Consider the following 26,442-nt stretch of genomic DNA (forward strand, 5'->3'; position numbering starts at 1 on the left):
GGGGTGCCGCCAGGAACTCGCGAGCTCTGGCTGGCGCGGCGACAGGCTGGAGTAGCGGAGGCCAGAACCTTGAGGAAATGAGGGGATTTCCTCCCTAGGTCGTTGGTTCTGTCACTTCTCTAGTCACTGTCACTCCCCAAGGTCATTGATTCTGTCACTTCGCCGGTCACCGTCACTGCCCTAGGTCGTTGATTCTGTCACTTCGGTCACAGTGTCGTCCTTGGGGCTCCAGAGAACCTGTTTAGGGTTTCGCCATGATTCGACTTGGGGCCTGCGGTCGAGGGGAGCGCCCGCCTCCCCTCTTGTGATTGGTCGCTGAGCCCCGTCTGCCGTCGCTGGTTGGCTGATAGGTGGCGCAGCGGGCCTATCAGAGGGGAGGAGCGCTGGCGTCTCTGGGAGTTGTAGTCCTTGGGAATCTATCTCGCTTCCCGGCGGGAGCCACGCTCCGGGGCGTAGTGTCCTCCAGTCAGGTATTGCCCGGTGCACGGTGGCTTCTCGTCCAGAGGCGCTGGGAACACCCCCGGTTCTCTGAAGCCGCAGTTCTGAGCTGCCTGGGCCCTCGGACCGTGCGGAAAGGGTATGCGAGGTCGTGCTGCCCGCGGCTGTCGTGTGGTGTGGGATTCGGGTCGTGTGCCGTCCCACCCGCGGAACCCTGGGCCTAGCTGCGCCTCCCGCTTCTCAGGGCGCAGAGGCTCAGGAGTCCGCCAGTCTATCCAGGCTGGACCGTGCACCCCGCCGCGGAGCCCCGGATCGGTTCTGCAGCAAACCGCCGAGCCGGAGATCCTTTCTGCTTAATTAAAGTTGGTATAAGCTAATCCTTTGACAGTGATGGGCTGATGGGTCTGTTGGGGCACGTCTGTCTCTGGGACAGATGTTCTTTACTGTTTAAAGAGGGATGTGCCCCCAAGGTCCCCCACAGTCCTATGTACTGAGCTCTAACTGACTTTTACTGTTCTGTTAGTTTACTGTGTACAATGCAATGATCTGATATATGTATATACTGCAGAATGATCACTAGAATGAGGTACAGTTAACATATCCAACACCTCACCTGGTTACATTGTGTGTGTGCGCGTGTGCGTGTGTGGTATGAATGGTTTAGAACCTACTTTCAAGGGTCTTTCAAATACACACTACAGCAGTGTTAACTATAATCACCATGCTGTATATTACCAGCCCAGAACTTAATCACCTTGTAAGGACTGTCAGCTGAGTGTGGCACAGATAATGAACTCCTTATTGCCAAATTCAGACTCAAATTGAAGAAAGTAGGGAAAACCGCTAGACCATTCAGGTGTGACTTAAATCAAATTCCTTACAATTATACAGTGGAAGTGAGAAATAGATTCAAGGGATTAGATCTGATAGACAGAGTGCCTGAAGAACTACGGACAGAGGTTTGTGACATTGTATAGGAGGCAGGGATCAAGACCATCCACAAGAAAAAGAAATGCAAAAAGTCAAAATGGTTGTCTGAGAAAGCCTTACACATAGCTGTGAAGAGAATCAAAAGGCAAAGGAGTAAAGGAAAGATATACCCATATGAATGCAGAGTTCCAAAGAATAGCAAAGAGAGATAAGAAAGCCTTCTGTGATCAATGCAAAGAAATAGAGGAAAACAATGGAATGGGAAAGACTAGAGATCTCTTCAAGAAAATCAGAGATACCAAGGGAACATTTCATGCAAAGATGGGTGCAATAAAGGACAGAAAAGGCATGGACCTAACAGAAGCAGAAGATATTAAGAAGAAGTGGCAAGAATACACAGAAGAACTGTACAAAAATGTACAAAAAACCCAGATAATCATGATGGTGTGATCACTCACTAGACATCCTGGAATGTGAAGTCAAGTGGGCCTTAGGAAGCATCACTACGAACAAAGCTAGTGGAGGTGATGGAATTCCAGTTGAGCTATTTCAAATCCTGAAAGATGATGTTGTGAAAGTGCTGCACTCAATATGCCAGCAAATTTGGAAAACTCAGCAGTGGCCACAGGACTGGAAAAGGTCAGTTTTCATTCCAATCCCAAAGAAAGGTAATGACAAAGAATGCTCAAACTACCGCACAATTGGTTTCATCTCACACACTAGCAAAGTAATGCCCAAAATTCTCCAAGCAAGGCTTCAACAGTAGGTGGATTGTGAACTTCCAGATGTTTAAGCTGGATTTAGAAAAGGAAGAGGAATCAGAGATCAAATAGCCAGCATCCATTGGATCATCAAAAAAGCAAAAGAGTTCCAGAAAAACATCTACTTCTGCCTTATTGACTATGCCAAAGCCTTTGACTGTGTGGGTCACAATGAAGTATGGAAAATTCTGAAAGAGATGGGAATACAAGACCACCTGACCTGCCTCTTGAGAAACCTATATGCAGGTCAGGAAGCAACAGTTAGAACTGGACATAGAACAACAGACTGGTTCCAAATTGGGAAAGGAGTATGTCAAGGCTGTATATTGTCACCCTGCTTATTTAACTTATATGCAGAGTACATCATGAGAAACGCTGGGCTGGAAGAAGCACAAACTGGAATCAAGATTACCAGGAGAAATATCAATAACCTCAGATATGCAGATGACACCACCCTTATGGCAGAAAGTGAAGAAGAACTAAAATGCCTCTTGATGAAAGTGAAAGAGGAGAGTGCAAAAGTTGGCTTAAAGCTCAACATTCAGAAAACGAAGATCATGGCATCCGGTCCCATCACTTCATGGGAAATAGATGGGGAAACAGTGGAAACAGTGTCAGGCTTTATTTTTTGGGAGGCTCCAAAATCACTGCAGATGGTGACTGCAGCCATGAAATTAAAAGATGCTTACTCCTTGGAAGGAAAGTTATGACCAACCTAGACAGCATATTCAAAAGCAGAGACATTACTATGCCAACAAAGGTCCGTCTAGTCAAGGCTATGGTTTTTCCTGTGGTCATGTATAGATGTGAGAGTTGGACTGGGAAGAAGGCTGAGCGCCGAAGAATTGATGCCTTTGAACTGTGGTGTTGGAGAATGCCGGGGTCCAGCCCCGGTGGATCCAGGGAATTCGAAGCGTGGACGGCGTTGGCGAGGAAAACTTATTTATTTATTAATATAGAAATATAAGATTAGATTAGGAAGAAATAGTGTAGTGGGAAAATTAAGTGGAGAAAGAGGGCTGAATAACTTGGATTACGTGGAAGACCAATACAATTCCAGACAAGGAATTTGCACCATCTACATTGGGCCACCGGCGCTTGCTTGAATATCTAAGGGTGCCTCACCTTAGGCTCCCTTTCGCGCGGGTCTTAACAGCCAGGGCAAGTAAGTAGACTTGGCGAGCCTCCGCGCCCCAGATGGGAGTTCAGCCTGAAATTAAAGTAAAAAGGAAAAAAAGAGAGAGAGACACGGGGGAAACCAGTCCAGCGACTGGCTCTGTTCTCTATTGTTCAGAAGGCCTTTTATACTTTTGATAAAACATGGAGATCAATGGGTAACACAAAGTTATGCAGCGTTAGCAGTCTAGACTCTTATCAAGACCAGGCTTTTCTCTCTGCATACCTAATTGCATACACAAGTCTTAGGTAATTTACATCATCTTCCAGCCAAAAGGGCCAATTAACATTTTATAGCCTTTTTTCTGATAAGGGTTTGTCAACCAGAAGACTTACTTGTGTTGATCTTCCCAAAGTCTGGTGCCATTCTCAGAAAGCACTAAATAAAGTTACATTCTTACATAGCAAGGACACAAGAGGAGTGCAGTGATATATAACAAAGAGAAGTAATTAACTCAAAAGTCTAGTGTTGCTAACATCAAAACTACTATATATCTTTTTCCATATCCTGTTTACATTGATTAACATCCTCCCAGTTGCCTAAAAGATAAAGAATATGGAGGCCTGGCAGCAGTCATTGAGTCAACAGTGAAAACCCTCTACCAATATAATTTTTAACTCTTTAGAAAAGGCTCTGTATCTTTAAGATGCTTTTAAGCTTTGTGCCTCTCGCAGTTGGGGGCTGTAAGCAATTCACAAGCTGTAAGAGGTCCAGGGGAACCTGTTAGGCAAGCTAGAGAGCTATCAGAGGGGGTTTAACTGAAACATCCCTTTCAAATGCAGAAGACTAAAGCCCTGATTTGACTTTTTCCAGAGAATATCAGAAGAGTAGAAAAGCAGGCAGATTTTGTTTTTTTGTTGGGGTACATGCTCAGGAAATTCCAGGGGGGCCCCTGGAGTCTGATCACACCTTGCGTATGTCAGCTTCCTTCCTCATGACCTTGACACGGGCGGGATTCCTCATGCTGGCTCCCGGCAGGAGAAGACTCTTGAGAGTCCCTTGGACCGCAAGGAGATCAGCCCTGGGATTTCTTTGGAAGGAATGATGCTAAAGCTGAAACTCCAGTACTTTGGCCACCTCATGCGAAGAGTTGACTCATTGGAAAAGACCCTGATGCTGGGAGGGATTAGGGGCAGGAGGTGAAGGGGATGACAGAGGATGAGATGGCTGGATGGCATTACCGACTCGATGGACATGAGTCTGAGTGAACTCCAGGAGTTGGTGATGAACAGGAAGGCCTGGCGCGCTGCGATTCATGGGGTCGCAAAGAGTCGGACACGACTGAGCGACTGAACTGACTGACTGACTGAAGTTTAGGAAGCTGTTTTGTTACAAAGACCTATCCTTATCCATTGTGGTGAAATGCATGAAGCCCTACTCAGCTGGGCTACTTGCTACATGATATTCAGCGGATTAAATAGCTAATTACCTCAGTTTTCTTGTTTACAAAAGAGCATGGGCTTCTCTGGTAGCTGAGTCAGTAAAGGATCTGCCTGCAGTGCAGGAGACCCAGGTTTGATCCCTGGGTTGGGAAAATCCCCTGGAGAAGGAAATCCCATGGGCAGAGAAGCCTGGTGGGCTGTAGTCCATGAAGTTACAAAGACCTGGGCACAACTGAGCCACTAACGCTTTCACTTTCTCATGGTATTGGGAGGATTAAATGAGGTACTTACATAAAGTACTTAGAAGAGTGACTGATACAAACTAAATACTTGATAGTACTGGTAATATTTCTAGGACTACTAGTTAATCCTGTATCAAAATCCGTTGGGACCTTCCAGTGACAAGGTAATTAAGTTCTGGACTTGTAATATACAACATGGTGATTATATAGTTAACAGTGCTGTATTATATGTTTGAAAGATGCTTAAGAGTAGGTTTTAAAACATCTCACACCACACACACACGAAATGTAACTATATGAGGTGCTGGATGTGTTAACATATCTTATTCTAGCAATCCTTTCGCAGTATATACGTATATCAGATCATTGCATTGTACACAGTAAACTAAGAGAACAATAAATGTCCACTAGAGCTCAGTAAATATGAATGTGGGGGACCTTGGGGCCAGATGTGGTTTTGGAATTCAAAATTTTTTGGATTCTGTTTGAAAGGGCAGTATATATACAACAAGAAACCTTCAGTGGGGTCTGGAACCACATATAATCAAAGACAGTATTTCTGTAGCAAAAATGTGTGAATAGACACAAATATTACCCAGAAATGGGATATATAAAGGCTATAAATAGTCTCAGTCTCAGTTCAAATGAGCTTGCTCCAAACTTAGGGCTTGCCTTGTGGCTCAGCTGGTAAAGAATCTGACTGCAATGGAAACCTGGGTTCGATCCCTGGATTGGGAAGATCCCCTGGAGAAGGAAAAGGCTACCCACTCCAGTATTCTGGCCTGGAGAATTCCATGGAGTGTATAGTCCATGGGATCGCAAGGAGTTGGACACGACTAAGCGACTTTCACTTCACTTTCATTTAGGGGAAAACTTGTAAGTCTTAGAATGTTTTGCATTTCAGAATTGAAAGTAGACTACTATTGTAGACCTATATTTGGAAAAGGCAATGGCACCCCACTCCAGCACTCTAGCCTGGAAAATCCCATGGATGGAGGAGCCTGGTAGGTTGCAGTCCATGGGGTTGCTAAGAGTCAGACATAACTGAGCGACTTAACTTTCACTTTTCACTTTCATGCATTGGAGAAGGCAATGGCAACCTACCCCAGTGTTCTTGCCTGGAGAGTCCCAGGGACGGGGGAGCCTGGTGGGCTGCCGTCTATGGGGTTGCACAGAGTCGGACACGACTGAAGCGGCTTAGCAGCAGCAGCAGCAGCAGCAGCAGCAGGCCTATATCACTGCCTCTGCTTTGAAAGCTTTGCATGTGTCTTGCAGTTGAGATTAAATGACCTGCTTGGTCGTCAGTTTCGGTTTCACTGCTCTTCGCGCCGAGGGCTGCTTTTTCAGATGCCTGATCCAAACATTGGCTAATAGGGGCACAAAAGCTTAGTCCCTGAGGAAGGAACAGGTGGTCTCCTTGACCAAATTCTAGTCAGGCTTCTCTGAATCCTCTTATCAACTAGGCTGTGACCTTCAGGCTCCCAGGTTCACCCCCGCGTTTTCCAATTTTGGCACAAATTCTGTTGAGTCAACTTAGCCGGAAGCCCTCGCTCCTGGTCTCTGATCACCCTTGGTCTCTAATGGGGCTCCTCATCCTCCACCGTCCCCCAGGGGATGTCTGATCCTGGTGCTCTGTGTTCAGCAAGAATCCTGCTAGGTTAACTTGGCCAGAACCTCCCCTTATACACGATGTTTCCTCTTAGAAATTTGTCTATCCATGGACCCCACTCTCCCTACCATGCTCCTTGGCTATAAATTCCCCCTTTCCCTTGTATTCAGAGTTGAGCCCACTCTCTGAGCTCACAAAATTCCATTTCAGTAGTCCCTATACCCGCCCCAGTGGTCCCCCTGCATTAAGGCTGCCTGATTCCTTAACAAGTGTCATGATTCTTTTTTCCTTTAATATAACTGGTGTATTTAGAATGACACAGTCTAGTGTAGCACACTGCCAAACATTGGCTGTTTGGGTACCAACCACAAGATGTGTACTAAACCTCTCCTGTTATTTACCTAATATATTTAAATTCTTGTATCTTAAAAGTTAAGACTTTAAAAATATAAAGTATCTAAAAAGTGATAGTTTGAAGCATTCACTATTCTAATGTATTATACACAATAACAGAATAAAACAGGAGAAAGCTTCATGACATTGGATTCTTGCATATGATGCAAGAAACCGTCAATAAAAGGAAAATTAGGTAAATTGAACTATATAAAAATGTAAAACTTTTGTGAAAAGATGCTATTAGCACAGTGAAAGGCAACCCACAAAATGGAGTAAATATTTGCAAATTATATGTTTGATGAGGAGTTAATATCCAGAACACATAAAGGACTCCTACAACTCAGACAACTTGATTTAAAAAAAGACAAAGTACTGGAATAGACATTTCTTCAAAGGTAATATATAAACCGTCATGAGAAGATGCTCAACGTCACTAATCATTAGGGAACATGCACAGCAAAACCACAATGAGATACCTCCTCATACCCATTAGGAGGGCTGTTAAAAAACTAATAAGTGCTGGCTCGAATGTGGAGAAATTGGGGCTGTTGTGTGCTACAGAAGAGAATGTAAAATGATACAGACACTATTAAAAATAGGATGGTGTTTCCTTAAAAAGCTAAAGATATAATTATCGCATCCTGCAATTCCATTTCTGAGTACCTACACTGAATAATGGAAAGCAGGGAGCAGCACCGTTCACAACGGCCAAGGGGTGGAGGCAAGCCAGGTGTCCGCAGGTGGGTGACGGGACGAGCAAAATGTGGTCCATCCACGCAAGGGAATCCTATTCAGTCTTCAGAGAAAGGAAATTCCAGCACCAGTTACAACATGAGTGAACCCTGAGGACATTATGCAAAATGAAATAAGCGGGTCACAAAAGGTCAAGTGCAAAAGAATTCTACTCCTGTGAAGTAGTAGAGCAGTCAGACTCACAGAGACGGACGTGGTGGCTTCTGGGGACCAGGGGAGGGGGATGAAGAGTTTAACTGGGGCAGAGTTTCAGTTCAGTTCAGTTGCTCAGTTGTGTCTGACTCTTTGCGACCCCATGGACTGCAGCACCCCAGGCTTCCCTGTCCTCCACTATCTCCCAGAGTTTGCTCAAACTCATGTCCATTGAGTCGGTGATGCCATCCAACCATCTCATCCTCTGTCATCCCTTTCTCCTCCTGCCTTCAATCTTTCCCACCATCAGGATCTTTTCCAATGAATCATCTGTTCAGTTTATGCATGTGTGTGTGTGTGGGTCTGTGAGTGTCTGTGTGTGTATTTGCCAGTTCATGGCAAATATAAGGGGAAAAAGTGGAAGCAGTGACAGATATTCTTTTCTTGGGCTGCAAAATCACTGTGGATGTTGATTGCAGCCATGAAATTAAAAGATGCTTGGTCCTTGGAAGGAAAGCTATAACAAACCTAGACAGTGGGTTAAAAGGCAGAGACATCACTTTGCCGAAAAATGTCCATCTAGTCAAAGGTATGGTTTTTCCAGTAGTCATATATGGATGTAAGAGTTGGACCGTAAAGAAGGCTGAAGAGAAGTGGAAGTCGCTCAGTTATGTCCGACTCTTTGCAACCTCATGGACTATATAGTCCATGGAATTCTCCAGGCCATAATACTGGAGTGGGTAACTTCCCTTCTCCTGGGGATCTTCCCAACCCAGCGATGCAACCCAGGTCTCCTGCACTGCAGGCTGATTCTTTACCAGATGAGCCACAAGGGAAGCAAAGAAGGCTGAGTGCCAATGAATTGATGCTTTTGAATTGCGGTGCTGGAAAAGACTCTTCAGGGTCTCTTGAACACCAAGGAGATAAAACCAGTCAATCCTAAAGGAAATCAACCCTGAATATTCATTGGAAGGACTGATGCTCAAGCTGAAGCTCTAATACTTTGGCCACATGAAAGAACCGACTCACTGGAGAAGACCCTGATGGTGGGAAAGATTGAAGGTGGGAGGAGAAGGGGTGACGGAGGATGAGATGGTTGGATGGCATCACCGACTCGATGGACATGAGTCTGAGCAAATTCTAGGAGATAGCGGAGGACAGAGGAGCCTGGTGTGCTGCAGTTTATGAGGTCACAAAGAGTCAGACATGACTTAGTGATTGAACAATAACAACCGTGTGTGTGTGTGTGTGTGTGTGTGTGCTGTCCCTTATGTAGTGGGGCACTCCAAGTTTACTGTGAGACCCTGTACAGTGCCCAGCAGGATGTGTGGTACTCGGCACATTTGCAGTTCACCATGGCTGGTGTGAGGAACCTCTAGTCTTTCCTAGCTAAGCGCTGGATCATTTGGAGTCCAGGAAGATTCTGGAAAGGTTCTGTCTGCTTAACTAGTGAGGTGTGCTGAGAAGTGTTCACAGCCTCAGTCTCCTCATCTATAAAATGGGAGTAAAGCCTCTCGGGGACGTCAGGGCTTCGTGGAGTAGCTGTGGACTGCCTTTGATAGCATGCTTTTTACAGTCTCTCTAATGGGTGGGAGGTTGTGCGCACACACACATGTCTTGCGTGTCTGTGTATGTCTTGTGAGAAGGGGGTGAGAAAGTTTTGATTCACCTGTTGCAAAGTCATTGCTTCTACTTTTCCACTGACTTAGCCTTCCTCCTTTAAATCTTTAATGACGTCTGTAAAAAATAATACTGCGGTGGGTGGCCATCTCCTTCTCCAGGGCAGCTTCCCAACCCAGGGGTCAAGCCCATGTCTCCTGCACTGGCAGGTGGGTTCTTTCCCGCTCAGCTGCCAGGGAAGCCCCTCTTTCACGTACTGATAGCCAGAAGCACAGGGCCTGGCACGTAGGAGGTATTTAATACATGCTCTTTCCTGTCTCCTTGCCCTCTTATTTTAAAAAAAGTTCCCAGCACTTCCTTGGGCACTAGTATAGATTATTGACTATTTCATTCCTTTGAAATTCACAATTTCTTTAGCTATTCTGTGACAATGCTGTTTATCATCTTTGCCTGGAAACGCGTCTCCCTAAACGGCAATAGCTCTCCTGCTTATTTTCCGGAGCTTGAAGAAACCATCCGCTGCCAAGAGAAGCTAAGCCCCCCCCCCCCCCCCCCCCCCCCCCCACGCCATCTGCCTGGCTCCAGTCCCCCAGGGCACTCGTCCCTGGGGAGCGAGAGTCTTTCTTTTCCGTCCAGTGATGATCTCTGTGTCCTCCCGGAGGGCTGGCCTCCCCGGGGCGGAACCTGGCCTGCAGTCGCGCTCGGGGAGTCCCCGCCCACCGGTCGCTAACCATCTTTAGCGGTCACTCCCGCACCCCTGCTTGGCTGTCACCCTCGCAGCAACGCTGCGGATTTCCCTGGTGGCTCAGACCAGTAAAGCGTCTGCCTACAATGCGGGAGACCCAGGTTCCATCCCTCGGTCGGGAAGATCCTCTGGAGAAGGAAATGGCAACCCACTCCAGCACTCTCGCCTGGAAAATCCCAAGGATGGAGGAGCGTGGTAGGCTACAGCCCATGGGGTCGCAAAGAGTCGGACACGACTGAAAGACTTCCCTTTCGCAGCAACGCTGCAGGTCTGTCTTCAGGTTCGGATAAAGAAAGAGACGTCAGCCTCAGAGACGCGGCTGCACAAGGATGAAGGGCGGGCCTGAATTCAGACACAGCTCTGTCTGGATGTCTTCTCCTGCCCTCGCCTTTCGTTCCCGTGGAAACCCTCCGCCTTACGTCGCAGGTCTTCCTGAAACCCAGTGAGTTTGGCCAGGCAAACCACAGCAACAGTTCACAAACAAAACAGCTCTGCTAGTTGCCCCAGGGCCCTTGATGTCCCCGCACGAGTTTCCAGGCATGGCTGGTGGGTACAGAGCCCCCGTGGGCTTCCTCAAGGGGCGCCTCTGCTGTGCACAGACGTGAATAATCTTTATTCTGAACACCCACCTTGGCGCTCAAGGTGGTTCATGCGTGGGAGTGTGCCACCAAGGGCTTCTCTTCCTAAAAATCTGTGTCCCCAGTGCCTAGCACAGACGCGACCCAGCAAGGGTGCTCAGGGCTGAGCCGATGAATGAATACGTTCAGCAGAGGTAGTTGTGTGGGGTCACCTGCCCACTCTGGGCTGTTTTCAGCCAGAGACAGCGGCGTTTCTGGGATGTTAGGTGGGACACCGAAACAATGGGAATGGACAAGCCATCCACTGCTTCACCTCTTGTCTTTGTGATTTTATCTCATGCTTCCACGCCCCAGTCAAAGCGTTACTAAAGAGCGGCTGGCCAGGACTGCCTTCAGGGCCCCGCCTGCAGCCGCCCCTCCTGCCTTGGTCTTCAGGTGGACAGCACATGGGTACCTCGAGGGGCCCACTCACCATGGACAGCTGCTCCATCCCAAGGCAGTTAGCGTTCGAAGGATGCCCGTCTTTCTAGAAAGTCACCACGTGTTCGTCTTCCTAAGGGTCATGGTTTTATCTCCACATTATTTTTGGTCAGGTTATTATTATTTTTTTTATGCGAGACTCAGTATAAGATTTTTCTAAATGCAATCCTTATATGATCCAGGTTGATTTCATTAAGGCAAATCATAATGATAATAACAATAATAATAAACCACCATTTTCAACTTTCAAAATAACATCCCTACACGAGACCTTTGGGATCTAAGCCATTTCCCTACATTATTTCCTGGCATTGTACCTATGCTCTTCAGGGATGATCAAAAAATAGAAAATTATTTGAAAAGCTTTACAACCAGTGCAAATTAGAGATTTGTAGGATACTGTAAGACACATGTGCCTCCATCCATCCCATAATGGGACTGTAAGCACTTGCTACCTACAGTGGGCAGGGATTTTATAGTCCGTCACTTTGCATTTTCTACATAGGTGCTGTAGAAAAATTAAAATATTAATAAACCACATATGTGCTTGCAAAAGCGTTTAGATTTGAATATTTTATCTCATTTTAACTCACCTCTGCTTCTAACTGCTGCATAATGGTTGTTAAATGCCAGACACGAGTGTACTTCCTGTGCTGTGTTATGCTATGTTTCGGCAGTAGGCGGAAATTTTAGCATGATGTTTTATATTTCATCCTAAAATTTTTTTATTTGCAAGTGTATGAAGTCACATTGGCTATGTTTGACAATACATTTTTGGCATGTATTTTCACATAAATTATAGGGTGTTCCTGCCTCTCGGCTCTCACAACATAGTAAGGAGAAAGCCCCAGGCTGTGGAAATATGACTGAGGCCGAGTTAGCATGTGGGTTGGAAATAATAAGGATTATAAATGACTCGGTAGGTAGAGAAAACAAGGAGAGAAGACTTATTGGGGAGAAGTAAAACAGCTTGCTCTGTTTATGCGCAGCTGAAAGAAGGCTCCCTGAAAGATATATCACTAGTCACCTTCTTTTTATTTCTGAGGGGCTTTTATTAACCCCTTTTTATCAATCAAAATAAATTGATTGCCAGTGAATGCCATCTTTTCTGACTGTTTGAAATTATAAAACAAAAGCAAAGGCACACAAACTCACATGCTGCATCTTTCGGTAAAGAAGAGACAAACCCCCCCATAGGGATTGCTAAATAGTGTTAAAGATTTTTATCACTGTCCTTAGAACAAAACATCTCATTTAGGGATGGGAGTAGGCCTCGGGATTCTTCTAAACTCAACTCCCCTAGCTGTGACAGTGGACAGGAATTCCAAAACACTGTTACTTAATATTTAGGTCCCGTCGTAAGAGGACATGTTTCTGTAGGGTAAATACAGTTATGCCCAATAATAACTCGGTGCGGGGTAAGACCTGATTCAAGGGGAGCAAAAAGCAGGGTGGCCAGGAATCCCTGTGACGCGCATCTGGTCATTTCTAGCTGTGAAGCCGCGACAGAGGCTGTGCGGAAGCTGGAAAACCAGCCTCTCATCCAGGTGGGCAGGAGCCCCCTCCGGGTCCTCACCCGTCGGAAAGGCCTGAGAGTCTGGGGCAGTGGGCATCAGACACAGCGCTGCAGGGGGAGGGGCTTCCGGGGGAGGGGCTGGGGGCGTGGCGTCGCAGGCTGAGTCCTCAGACCTCCCTGAGGTCCCTGGAGCCTGCCTCGTCCTTCTCAGCCTTGGGACCGCTGCGGCCTGACCTCTGAGGGGCTCGGCGCCTGGCAGAGCCAGGGCTGGGGGCCGTGTTTGCTTCTTCCCTCAGGTTCACACCGCAAAGGGCTGCCTTCTGGGAGGCCCCGACTTCTCCTCTTATCTTAGGAAGGAGACCTTCCCCTCCGTGGGAAGGTCTGTGTCATAGCTAGAAAGTCTGAGGGTCATGTGGGCATCGACATGTTTACATGAGATATTTATCCTAATTAAAATAGTGAAGCTTATTTCATACAGAGGCGTGAAGAATAGATCCTAACTTAAAGCTGGAGCTAATAATGGAGTCACTAAGGTTTTTGCTTTACTCTGAAGGAGGTTTAGCTGCTTTATCATGAGAATGTGAAATCCTGACCCAGGTTTAGGTTTATCTTTTCAGACTTTTGTGTTTTATTTCAGAAGTTGAAATAAGACAAAATAAAGGTCTGCCAAGTCTTAGGGAAGGAACATGAGGGTACCAAGGGTCAGGAACAGCAGAATGGCAGCATTGGTACAGACATAGCAAGAGCATAGAGCTCGGATCCTCTGGATAAAGAAACGAACGGGCAAAGTGTGTTCTGAACATAAGTTACACTTATTTGCTGTTCAAGGTGATGAATGCTTGCAAGGGAGCACTCACCACCTATCAAAATGTGTGTGTTTGGGACGGTGGCCACTGGTATTGGGGCTGGAACTGGCCCATTTATTTTATATACACACTACAGGGGACTTTCATGGTGGCTCAGCTGGTAAAGAATCTGCCCGCAATGCGGGAGATCTGGGTTGGATCGCTAGGTTGGGAAGAGGAAAGGAGAAAGGAATGGCTACCCACTCCAGTACTCTGGCCTGGAGAATTCCATGGAATCCTGGGGTCCAGAGGAGCCTGGTAGGTGACAGTCCATGGGGTTGCAAAGAGTCGGACATGACTGAGTGGCTTTCACTTTCACAGGGCAATAGGCCTAAGCATCATTTAAAAATCAGTGGTTTGCTTTTTCCTTTCTTGTTTTGTGCTAGAGGAAGAAATTTAAAGTCAGAAATTTTTGTTTCATTTCTTTTTTCTTTTTTAACAGAAAAATCATCCTAGCCATTGTAATCTGAGGTGGGTGAGCCAGTCGAGAGACCATGGGAACTGGGAACGCTTTCAGAATCTGATGCGAATCTAGGTCTGTTCCCATCATCCGGGGTTATTGTACCATTCCTCCACCTTCCTGGAGTTGCCCCTGAGCTGCAGCAAGAGCAGCGGCCACCACGCTGTGGGGTGGGGGACTCCCGCAGCTGCTCAGCGGGAGACCACCAGCATCCCTGCCTGTCCTGCCTGCTGGACTCCAGCGGGGCTGTGGCTGGCCAAGGCTCACACAGCCTGCCTGACAGCACTGGAGAGGTTCAAGAATACAGATTTCTGAGTCGTATTGATGTGTGGCAAAAACCATCACAGTATTGTAAAGTGATTATCCTCCATGTAAAATAAATAAACTTCAATACACATATCAGATGATTAAAAAAAAGATACTTGGTGTTCCTTTGCCCTACACCTGGAGGAAATGCCACCGTTATCTTTTAGGTAACAGAGAGGCTGGGAAGAAGGCCTTTGTAGGTGTGGCAGACTTGTGAGGCATTTTGTCAAACCTAGGATTGTTGTGTCACTGGTTAAACCAGCTAGCTCTCCCGGCTGGGACGGCTCCGTCCTCGTGTGGGAGGATCACCGACTGGCCGTGGCTTGGCCGCCAGCACTGCACAGCAGGGTGTATTCTTTAGGGGTGTGTGTTCTCAGCATACCCTGAATTCCGTGCACGGGTAGGAAGGGCCAGCTCTGCTCACGGCACTTGCTGGACCCTCCAGACATCCGCTCTGTGAGGAGAGAGGTAAAGGCAGAACCGGCCCTCGAGAGTGCCAAGGTCAGTGGGACAGAAGGCCTGTGAACTCCAGGGTGGAAGGGTCCCTCTGAGACAGGACATCTCAGAGCCACATAGCCTCAAGGGGCTTGACTGCTTAAGACTTCTTAGCTCGCTTTAGAATTACCTCGGATTTTACAGGGGATCTTGTTTGTGACAGCAAAGCCACTTGTATCCTTAAATAAGAATTACCAACAGCAACAGAAAATTAACTCCAAAATAACCTGGAGAATAAATACACAGACACATCCGCGCGCACACACACACACACCCGCACACACACACACCACCGTTTATATGTAAAACGTTTGACTCAAGACAACACACAGCTGCACACAAACATACACAGTGACGCTGTACACTCATGATCAACAAAGTGTCATCACAGCTGTATCTGGGTGGTCACGCAGAAAACCGAACCGTTGGGTAGACAAAGGTGTGCGTAGCAGCGTGTATGCGGGTTTCTCCTCCTCTCTTACCGCACATCCCAGCCCTGGCCCCCGTACCAGCCTCTTTCATCTGTATGGGACAGACTCGGTACATTTTACAGCACCTCACATATGCTGCTGGTTGAACTGAGAAGGCAGGAGAAGGTATTCAAAATTGGCAGGTCAGTGGTGAAGCATGTTTTCGGAGGATCAACAGAGCCTCTACAGATAGAGCATCAAGACAGAGCATCAGTTTGGGTTAATCCTGAATTGCGGCGTCTCCAGGTTGAATAAAGAAACCACTCAACAAAGGATGCTCCTTCCCCAGGCTGGAGAAGCGGCTGGTGCCACCTACAGCCTGGAAACTGGCTCTACAACCGGCACCTGCTGCCCTGGCTCGTCCTCCGAGGAAGACAGATTAGAATTGATGCAGGGGATGGAAAATGGGCCGTCCGCTCTCAAGATGAATTTCCTCTGATAAATTGCTAACAGCTAGAAGTGTGTTTAAAAATGATTTTGGCTAAAGAGATTTTGAAGATTGTAGCAATTGGATCAAGATTTGTGAACTTCATTTCTTATAAATGTGTTTCTCCTAGAGTGCACCTTATGAGATGTGGTCACATCTTTTTTTTTTTTTTTTTTTTTGGGCATACAGCAATCCCAAATCATTCAGCCCAGTCCTAGATTAGGTTAGTGGGCGCACATGTATCCACACTGTCCTACCTTCTTAGGGGAAACGGGATTACTATGAAACCATCAGAGAGCACATACTTCTGAAAAGAAATGAAATGTATTTTTATTGGCGGAGCCAAGATGAAGTATGTCTTGAAATCTGTTTTACAAATAAACTTGCCCATAAATTGTCCATTCACTGCTTCGAAATCTTTTTTCACATTTGAGGAGCTGTCAGAGGGTCCCTAATAAACATGAGTCTTATTTAGTTTACTGGATGTGTAATTCTTCTTTTCTTTGAAAATAATTATTTTTCAAGCAAGTGCAGCAAAAATACAACCAATAAAAATCTTGCTATGGCAGCATAAACAACCTTTATAGCCAGCATATACATAGAGTTCTCCCAATAAAAGCAGTTCGTGGTAAGGAAGGGGACAGAAAATTGGCCAGACTTTGCCAGGATCGTGTGCAGGGCTCCCAAGGGTTGACAGAGGAAATCTCACACCCGTTTCCACCTCCCTATCCCAGACTAGTTCTTGGTTATTAGGAAGACAGTTGGAGCATCTCAGTTGCCGAGGAGGCCCTTGGGCCACAGAGAACAAGGGGTGGTCACTTGGTGGGACCCCCGTGTGTCCAGTTTATCTCAACATCATTTGTGAGGCAACCTTCCCAAGGCCCATTCTCAGAGCCCTCAAAGCTGATGGATAGCGGGGTGAAAGTCCTTGGGGGCTCCTGAGGGGTAGAACACAGACCATCCACCTCTTAGTTACCTCATTCTCATTCCAGGCCCCTCAGCAGGATTGTGCCCTGGTGGCTGGCAGGGCTGGGGAGTTCCAATGGGGGTGACCCTTTGGGACTCTTGGGGAGGATCGTTTGCTCAGCCCTCCCAGGCCTGAGGCCCGCCATGGTCTGTGGTCATAACCCCCCCCCCACCTCGGGGCCACCCCAGGAGACAGCCCCAGTCCGGGAGCACGCCTCCCCCAGAGCAGAGGTGTGGGTGCTCATTTATGCCTTTTACAGTAGCTTGAGAAGATGTTATCGCAGCTTGAGAACAAAAATTAAAGCATGTATCCTTCAGGTGCAAATCTACTGTACTTACAGGTTTTCTGTTTCTCTGCAGGGGGGCTCCATTAATCTTGTAACAGTGAAATTCCTGAGGAAATTAGTTTCCTCCAGTTGGGTTATTCTCAACTGGTCTTTGGGGGAGGAGTAATTAGGATTTAAGACTCCCTCTTAAAGCAAAGGAAGTATTGACCATTTTACCTGAGTAACAACACTTTTCAGTGCCATGCTTTGCTCATTAAAAACCTGTGTGTCTTTCAGCTCCTCGACACAGGGTCTGCAAAGATTTAGCCAGGTGGGAAGCCGATTCCAAGTCCTCATCTATCGTGACCAGGTAGATGTTTCTCTCCGCCTGGGTCATTTGTGCCCACCTAGCACTCAGCACTCGCCCTGCTGGGGAGTAACTCTTGGGCCCAAGAGGGAATAATGTGCTCTCAAAAAATGGGATGGCTAAAATACGTCCTCACCTACTCAGAAGCGCTGAAATGTTAGCTGTCACCAAACATGATTACACCTCAAGCACACTCACACGTCTCTTTTTGAACTGGGGTCAATTCACAGACGCAGGGTGCAGCACCTTGGCTGCAATAAATGCTGTGCTTTTCTCTCCGGCCTCCCCGCCCCCCCCTCCCCGGAAACCTGGGGCCAGTAGATTGGCCTTACTGTGGGCAGGCAAGTGGACCCAAGTTTGGCTAGGTATCACAGGCAGTGACATTTTTGCATCATGGACTGGAAAGAGCAGGGGCTTTGGAAAGCTGAAAAGCACCCTGTGGCTGTGTATAACCTTGTCTGCCTGTAACTCAGATGTGACAAGCCCTGGTACATGGCTGGGGCTCAGGGCTTCGTGGAGTGGTTTTTATTGCTGAGCTCAGAGACTCACCTGCTGAACATTAGACCTGTTGATGCAACAGTGGTAACTGCAAAAAGGGCAGATGTCCAAGGAGAGGACATCCCTGGTGGTCAGAGGCTAAGAATCTGTGCTCCGAATGCTGGGGGCCTGGGTTCGATCCCTGGTCGGGGAACTAGATCCCACATGCTGCAGCTAAAAATTTGTATGCCGCAATGAAGAGCGAAGATCCACTGCGCCACCACCACTAAGACCTGGCACAGTCGAATCGACAAATATTGAAACTCCCCTGTTCTCACTCTCTGGGAGCAAGCTTTCCTAACTCTTCGGGGCACATCCTTCTGAAGACTTTTTCTTTGCGACATTCACCTATACAGTAATATGTTGTATTTATACAACTCTGTTTAAAGTTGGTCATCAGAGCAGAAACCTTGTGGTGCAACATGCTGTTTTCTCCCCTCTTGTTGCATTTTTCATTATAATGTCTAGATTTACTTTTTAATAAAAATAATTTTTATTTAAAAATAACTGTAGGGTCACATGCAGTTACAACCCACTCTGGTATTCCTGCCTGGAGAATCCCATGGACAGAGGAGTCTGACAGACTACAGTCCATAGGGTTGCAAAGAGTTGGACATGACTGAAGCGACTCAGCAGGCACACAGTTATAAGAAACAGCACAAAGAGAGTCTGTGTATGGTTTTTCCCAAGGACAGCATCTTGAAACACTGTAGTACAATATCATAACTAGGATGTGGATATTCATACAATCTGTCCATCTTCCTCCATTTCCTCAGGTTTACTATTTGTGTGTTTTTTTTGTTCTGTGCTATTTTGATCACATTCAGGTAATTTACCATCTTCAGCTGCATCTTCTCAGGCAGAGGCACACGTGTAACTAAAGGCCCCTTACAGTCACTGGCACAATGCTGCCCAAGACAAAACATGAAGTGAGCCCAAAATGAGTTACCTGCACACTTAAAAAATCTCTAGCAACCATGCTTAAAGGGCGAAAGTGAAAAGTGGAAGTTGGTCACATAGTCATGTCTGACTCTTTGCGATTGTATGGACTGTAGCCTACCAGGTCCTCTGTCCATGGAATTCCCCAGAGTATTGGAGTGGGTTGCCATGGGGACCTTCCCAATCCAGGGATCGAACCTGGGTCTCCTGCATTGCAGGCAGATTCTTTACCAACTGAGCTACTAGGGAAACCCCATTTAAAGGGTAGAAAGAAGTAAATCTAATTTTAATAATATATTTCACACAACCCAGTATATTTCGACATGCAATCACTGTAAAGGTTATTCACTGGATACCCTGCATGAACTTCTTTTGATAATGAGTCTCTGAAACTCGGTAAGTCCACTTCGCCCCCCCCTCTCCCCCCGGCCCCAAGTAGAGAACATGGTTCATAGCACCTACGACGTGCCGGGCTCTCATTCAGGCTCTGGGATGGAGACACAGCTCCCGCCCTTGATGCGAGACCACAGACGCTTCTAACACGGTGAGGTGTGCCCGCAGTCCAAGGCGCGCAGGAGCCCTGAACACCTGAGGGCGGCTCCGCGGGGCCTGTCCTCCAACCCGGTACAGAGCCAGATGAGCCCAGGAGGAGCCCCACGTGTCTGGGTGGAAGCAATGGCGGTAGTGAACCTAGGATCCAGGAGGAGGGGCGCTTTGGAGACAAGGCCGGGGCTGGTCCGGGGGGAACCTTAAAGAGACCACCCCCGCCCCACCCCCGGCCCTCCCCCAGCCATGGGCACCGGAGGCAGGGGAGGGCGCTCTGCGGGAGGTTTCCCTGGCGATGGAGGGTGCCGGGACCATGGACAAGGTCACGCAGGCTGGAGAGGAGTGCAGTGGTGGAAAGGTGGGAGGAGACACTGCCTGGAGCGTCAGCATCAGGAGGTGCCGAGGGGATCCGGGGGAGGCCTGAGGTTAGAGGGGCGCGGGGCGCGGAGCCGGGCCTGATCTCACAGTGGGTGATGGTGGGCCATGTGCTGACGTGGCTTCGGGTTCTTCAGGGCCGAATTCGAAACTCCTTGTCAGCGTTGAGGTTCGGGGAGGGCGCAACCTCCCTTCCCCTGATCTCCCATTCTTCCATCCCTACCTTTTGGATTAAAATTTCAGCTTGTTAAATACACGCTTCCCTGGTGGCTCAGATGGTAGAGAGTCTGCCTGCAGTGTGGGAGACCCAGGTAGGGAAGATACCCTGGAGAAGGAAATGGCAACCCACTCCAGTATTCTTGCCATGGAGAATCCCATGGACAGAGGAACCTGGCGGGCTGCAGTCCATTGGATCGCAGAGTCGGACACGACTGAGCGCCTTCACTCACTCAAATACACACTCACGTCTCACACACACACACAAACACACGCGTACACCCTTCTCCCAGCTGCTTTAGGAGCTTCTAGGATCGCAGGAAGCCCTGACTTCAGGAGCTCAGGAGGTCAGGATTCCTGAGAGTCCAGAGCCCGGGCGGCCAGGGTCCTAATTGGCCGGCCGGACGCAGCAGCCCCAGGATGTTCAACCGGCTCTGGGCTGGCACTCGGCCCTGGGGGGCGGGGCGGGGTAGGGGGCGGCGCCGCCGGGACGGCCGGGGGCGGGGCTTCCTGCGCCACCGCCCGCGCTCCGCCCCCATCGGCCGCCCGCGCTCGATTGCTCTTGTCTGGCGGCGGCAGCATGGCGGCGGGGGCGGCTGAGGCAGCGGCGGCGGTGGTGGAGGTCGGCTCAGCTGGGCAGTTTGAGGAACTGCTGCGCCTCAGAGCCAAGTAAGCGAGGCGGCGGGCGGCAGGGGCGAGGGGACGCGGCGGGAGCCGGCCTCACGGGCGCACTGCCTGGCTCCCTCGCGCGCGGCCCAGCCTGGGCGGCCCGGCCCCCGAGCCCGGGTCCCCGCCCCGGTGCGGGAGCGGGTCCACCGCAGACCCGGGGCTCGAGGCTCCGGGCGCCCCGCGGCGCCAGGCCCGCGGTCCCGGGGAGCGGGGACGCGGGGACCCAGCACCGGGCCGAGGGTGGGCGCGGAGACCCCGGCCCCTCGCCGCGTCGTCCCGGGCGGACGCTGCAGGGAGGCCGAGCGGGGCCGGCAGTTGGCGTCTGAGGGCGCTCGTGGCCGGGCCGAGCGCGCCGTGGGTTCTGGTTTGGCCCGCCTGCCTGTCGCCCCGGGGGCAGGCGTCGGAAGGAGACCCGCGGGCTGCGGTGGGCCCGTTTGGCGGGTACCCGGAAACGCCGTCCCCCGCCCCCCAGCCTGCGGGTCGGCGCCGGCGGGCGCGCGGGGCCTCCGGGCGGTCTCTCCGCCTCGGCTAAGTCGAGCCCTCGCCCGGGCACCCGCCCCGCGCTCAGCCGCCTGCCAGCGCTGGGCCTCCCCTGCGCTCGCGCCCTGCCCAGGCCTCCGTGTCCCCTGCGGTGAGAGGGGTCAGGGCCGTGGGCGGCGCGTGGCCGGCGGGCGGGAGCGCTCTCGGAGGCTCCGGGGGCAGAGAGCCTGCGCGGAGCTCAGGGCGGTGGGGCGTGTGGACCTGAATGCGGCCCCGAGTTTGAGTTGGAGGCAGCTGGGGAGCTCCTTGGGAGCGTGGCAGGGGGCGAGGGCGGGGGAGTGGGGGTGCGGGTGAGAGGGGAGAGTCCCTGTCTTCCTCGCCGCGGTGCCGAGAAGTGTTCATCAGAACAGCTCCTTCGGCGTTTCAGGTTCACTTGGAAAATTGGTGAAAGAGGTGGTCCCCGGGAGGCGGGTGCGTGGGGAATGACGTTGACTCATTGATGAAAAGGGATGCGGCCCGGAGGCGGCCTTTGGAAGGAGCCGGGCTTGTGTGGATCTGTCCTTAATAAACGCTCAGTTTACCCATCTTAAGTAAACAGCGCCTGACGTCATGAGGACAGAAACCCGAAGCAAACAGAACCGTGGTCACCCTCTCCCGATGAGGATGAAGACTATTTTGCTGTTGGTGTGTTTGGCGTTTTTGAGTCTATGTTTCATTTTTTTTTAAACGTTAAAGTCCTTAAGACGTCACAGTCGGTTAAAATTTCAGTGTTAATACCGTTTGGATGCGTTCTTGCCACTGGCCTGTAGGTGAAATGACCCAGGTACAGAGCAGTGGCAAGAACGCATCCAAAAGGTATTAACACTGAAATGATTCCTTTAGATGGGCACGTGGGAAATGGTGCTTGGCATCTGGGGAAGGAACAGATCTCTGCTCCTTTTGGTGGAAATGGCAGCATTTCAGAACATGAAGTAGTACTTGTTAATGCCATTTAGCGTCTGTTTGACAGATCATCGCTTCTCAATTTTAAAATTTCATGTGAATTGAAAATGTTTTTTGCCTAAGTCATCACATGTTTATATGTTACTGAAACCCGTTAGTCTGTACAGTGGGAATATTAATACCCATTTGCAGAGTAATTAAGGTTTTGCCCATTTGTAAAATGTTTAACTAATATAGTCTAATACTACACGATTTTAATACGTGGTAGTCAGTGTTATCTGCACAGGAATAACTTCAGGAGCAGAACATCTGAAGGAACAGAGACAGCAATTTACTGGCCACTAACTGTTTTACTGACAAAGAACCGAGGTTCATCATATTGTTTAAAAGCACAGGAGTTAGGATTTGAGAAGGCAGTGGCACGCCACTCCAGTACTCTTGCCTGAAAACTCCCATGAAGGGAGGAGCCTGGTGGGCTGCGGTCCATGGGGTCGCTAAGAGTCCACAGGACTGAGTGACTTCCCTTTCACTTTTCACTTTCATGCATTGGAGAAGGAAATGGCAACCCACTCCAGTGTTCTTGCCTGGAGAATGCCAGGGACGGGGGATTCTGCCGTCTATGGAGTCGCACAGAGTCGGACACGACTGAAGCGACTTAGCAGCAGCACTTAGGATTTGAACCTCATCTTCTGTGAAGGTTTTTCCTTTAACAGTGCACCCTGTGCCTTGAGCTGTCCATGACAATGGAGAGAGCAGTGGGCCATCCGGAGCGGGTGGCAGCGTCTGTGTGTGTTTCAGGCTTATATCCTCGTGATCTTGGGTGTTCACTTAATTGGAAAGTAGAAGCTAAGCATCTAAAAATGAGAAAAATGTGGATAATTTAAAAGAACATTAATGCCATTCTTTAACGTTTTTAAGGGGCTTACATATTTTTGTTTGGTCTTCCCAACCTCTCAGGGTATTATTGCTGTTTCACAGATGTGGAAGTTAAATTACTCTTCAAAGCCACATTAGTAATGATGGAATTTAACCTGTATATGTGTACTTTTTCTTTTTCCTTACGTTGACACTTACTGTTAAAAAGTTTTGTAACCTATTTTAATTTTTAAAAAATGTACTCTTTGTATTTTCCCACGTTATTAAATGTTCTTTGAGATATGACTTTTAATGACTTTATAATATTTTATGACTGTTAAGAAAACTATGTTGTTGAATAATAGATTTTTACAGTTATTTGCTGTGTAAAATACTGGGGAAGTAGTCATATACATACATCTTTGTCTCTTTAATGATTGCTGTAGGATGGATCCTTGAAAGTGGTACAAGAAATTTCTGAAAGTTTCCAACTGAACTTTTACCAGTGGGATATAAAAGTGTTGTCTCACTTTATCCTTTTAATCATTGAATATTTTGATTTTAAAAATCATTTTTCATTTTGGTAAGAAGTGGTAAAGTAGTCCAGCTGCACGGGTGAGGAGAAGAGGAAGCAGTACTTGGTGAAGTATCAGTACTTCCTCCATGGTCTCTGCCCATGGGCCAAAGCTCCCGAGTTCTAGATACAGCGGGGCCTGTGGAGTGGGGGCCTGACCTGTGTTCCTCTCCTGCCTTCAGTGGCTCTTCCTTTGGAGCCTCCTGCTCTCTGTGTCCCAGGCAGTGTCCCTTCTTCCTCGGTCCTGTCTGTGGCCCTTGTCCTCCGTGGTCCTTTGTTTCAGCGCAAGCCCTTGCTTCCTGCCGGGAAAAGAGGACTTCAGTAGCCCCATCAGACTGCTGCTTCTACTTGCCCCTCCCCCAACCCAACAGATTTGCTTGTAGCTTTTCCCACTCTAGGGGCTTCCTGGTGGCCCAGACGGTAAAGAATCTGCCTGCAATGCAGGAGACCCAGGTTCGATTCCTGGGTCAGGAATATCCACTGGAGAAGGAAATGGCAACCCACTCCAGTATTCTTGCCTGGAGAATCACGTGGACAGAGGAGGCTACAGTCCATGGGGTTGCAAAGACTTGGGCGCGACTGAGCAACTAACACTTTCTTTCACTTTACCCATTCTTGATTCCTTTGCTCCTGACCCAGAGGAGACTGTCTTCTTCTCAAGTTGAATTCTTCTCTGGTATAGATTCCCCTGTCCTGCCACCTCTGAGACCTCGAATCTCATGTCCTCAGCCTCTCCCTCTCATTTGCACTGTCCCCTCACAGAGTAAACTGTGAAGATGTTCTTGCATTGAAAAAAGCCCGTCCCTTGATCTGTCTGGATCCTTGCTCTCTCTCTGTTAACAGCCCAGTCTCTTACCTAGTAGGTTCCAGGCAGTTTACTTCCTCATCCTCAGCTTGGTGGTCCACACACCGCTTCTCTCACCTGCTGGAATGACTGCCGCTGCTGGTCACTCTTCCTGCTCCGTGTGATGGCTGGCCCCTCCGTTCCTGGCCCCTGAACCTTCTCTGGTCCGCTGCCAGGACTCCTTTCCCTCCATCTCTCTTGACTTGGTGTTGACGAGCCCCAGAGGCTCTGCCCTCGGCCCCTTCTTTATCCTCCGGCGTGGATGAGGGTGGTGCGCACCACCTCTTGATTCAGAGATCTGCAGATCAGGTGTGGACTTCTCTCCTGAGCCCCCCTGTCACTAACAGCCCACTGTTTTGGCAGCCCACTCCAGTGCTCTCGCCTGGAAAATCCCAGGGACGGAGGAGCCTGGAGGGCTGCAGTCTGTGGGGTCGCAAAGATTCGGACACGACTGAGCGACTTCCCTTTCACTTTTCACTTTCCTGCGTTGGAGAAGGAAATGGCAACCCACTCCAGTGTTCTTGCCTGGAGAATCCCAGGGGCAGGGGAGCCTGGTGGGCTGCCATCTATGGGGTCGCACAGAGTTGGACACGACTGACGCAACTCAGCAGCAGCAGCGGCAGCAACAGCCCACTAGACTTCCTTTCCTCTCAGGTTGCCAGCTCTGGGCTGTGATTTGTGGCAGTGCCACCACTACCTAAGTCACTAAGCCAGAAACTTGGAGGTACTAAGCCCCTTCTCTTCTCAGCTGTATTATTTTAATGGTTTAACAGTCGATTACTTCTTTCCTTGCCCAGGTTTAATTGTCTTTGTTTTTTTCTCCTTGTAACGTATTTTTCAATGGGTTTTCCTGAGTTTTCAGATTTTTTTGTAGTTGAAAGTGAAAGTTGCTCAGTCGTGTCCTAAGTTGTGTCCTACTCTTTGTGACCCCGTGAACTGTATAGTCCACGGAATTCTCCAGGCCAGAATACTGGAGTGGGTAGCCTATCCCTTCTCCAGGGGATCTTCCCGGCCCAGGAATCAAACCGGGGTCTCCTGCATTGTAGGCAGATTCTTTACCAGCTGATCTATGAGGGAAGCCTTTTTGCAGTTGAGAGAGATTGTATTTGAATTTGGGCTTCCCAGGTGGCGCTGGTGCTAAAGAACCTGCCTGGCAATGCGGGAGCCACGAGAGACTCAGGTTCTCTCCCTGGGTCGACAGGGTCACGGCACCCACTCCAGCCTTCCTGCCTGGAGAATCCCATGGACAGAGGAGCCTGGCGGGCTACAGTCCATGGGGTCAGAGTTGCACACAACTGAAGCAACTGGTCAAATTTAGAGTTCTGTAAAAGTGAAGGGTTTTTTAGTTGAGTATGAGGTTAGCCTTAAAGGTATCTTTGCCAAGGTAATTTTATATGAAAATAGTTAGTAGATGTATACTGAGATTTCTAAGGATTTTATCAACAGTTTATTGGTCCACTATTCTGTCTGTTCATACTGTCAATTTTTAGAAAATACTTTGTAGCATAAGAAAGTTTGTGTAAAAAGCAGTTCTATATTTTTCCTTGTTTTCTGCTTATATACTTCATTTGCCCCATTTTATTCCTATTCCTGTGATCACTTCATCACAATACCATGTTTAAAAAGACTAGCATTAATAGTAGTAATGCATATACAGTCATTTTTCACAAACTTTGTGCCCTGACTGCAGAAATCTAGTTTCCACAGCGTCTCAAAATAGAGTTAATTTACATGGCTAGTAGTTGAGGTGGGTGAATATTCAGAACCACTTCATGTGAGCTAAGTATTAATTCAAAAAATGACATTAACTTGAAAATTCATCCAAAAGAAGTCCTTGAAATCATATTTCAGCCTGTGTTTAATACAAGATTCTAGCAGTACAAAAACAATTCAGGTGGCCCTTGAAAGGTTTCTTTGGTAATAGAATTTATCGTTATTTGCTTATTTCTAAAGCTGCTGTATTTTGAAAGTCTGCATTTTACGGATTTACAGGTCCCTTCTTGTGGTCCATTTCTGGGCACCATGGGCTCCTCAGTGCGCTCAGATGAACAGCGTGATGGCCGAGCTCGCCAAAGAGCACCCACAAGCTTCATTTGTGAAGGTA

General features: G+C 48.5%; 1 protein-coding gene and 1 long non-coding RNA gene across 4 annotated transcripts in view; both read left to right on the top strand.

Annotated features, from left to right (window-relative positions):
- The first annotated feature begins 452 nt into the window (after positions 1-452).
- On the top strand, positions 453-16,161 carry LOC121817596 (uncharacterized). Its single transcript, XR_006057591.2, has 2 exons — positions 453-577; positions 14,047-16,161. It is a non-coding gene; the product is annotated as an uncharacterized LOC121817596 (long non-coding RNA).
- Positions 16,162-20,538: 4,377 nt separating this feature from the next.
- Positions 20,539-26,442, top strand: part of GLRX3 (glutaredoxin 3) — a 31,907-nt gene continuing 26,003 nt past the window's right edge. For 2 of the 3 annotated variants that reach the window (XM_042238950.2, XM_042238949.2), the window contains exons 1-2: positions 20,636-21,807; positions 26,331-26,439. Coding sequence is in view for 2 of the 3 variants with exons in the window: in XM_042238949.2 (XP_042094883.1) it covers positions 26,383-26,439 (57 nt within the window). In the remaining variant the exon portion in view is untranslated. Of the gene's footprint in view, positions 21,808-26,330; positions 26,440-26,442 lie in introns of all 3 variants that reach the window. The other variant, XM_027960668.2, reaches the window with a different exon arrangement.

This window comes from Ovis aries, chromosome 22 (assembly GCF_016772045.2).
Source record: "Ovis aries strain OAR_USU_Benz2616 breed Rambouillet chromosome 22, ARS-UI_Ramb_v3.0, whole genome shotgun sequence".
NCBI classification, from domain to species: domain Eukaryota; kingdom Metazoa; phylum Chordata; class Mammalia; order Artiodactyla; family Bovidae; genus Ovis; species Ovis aries.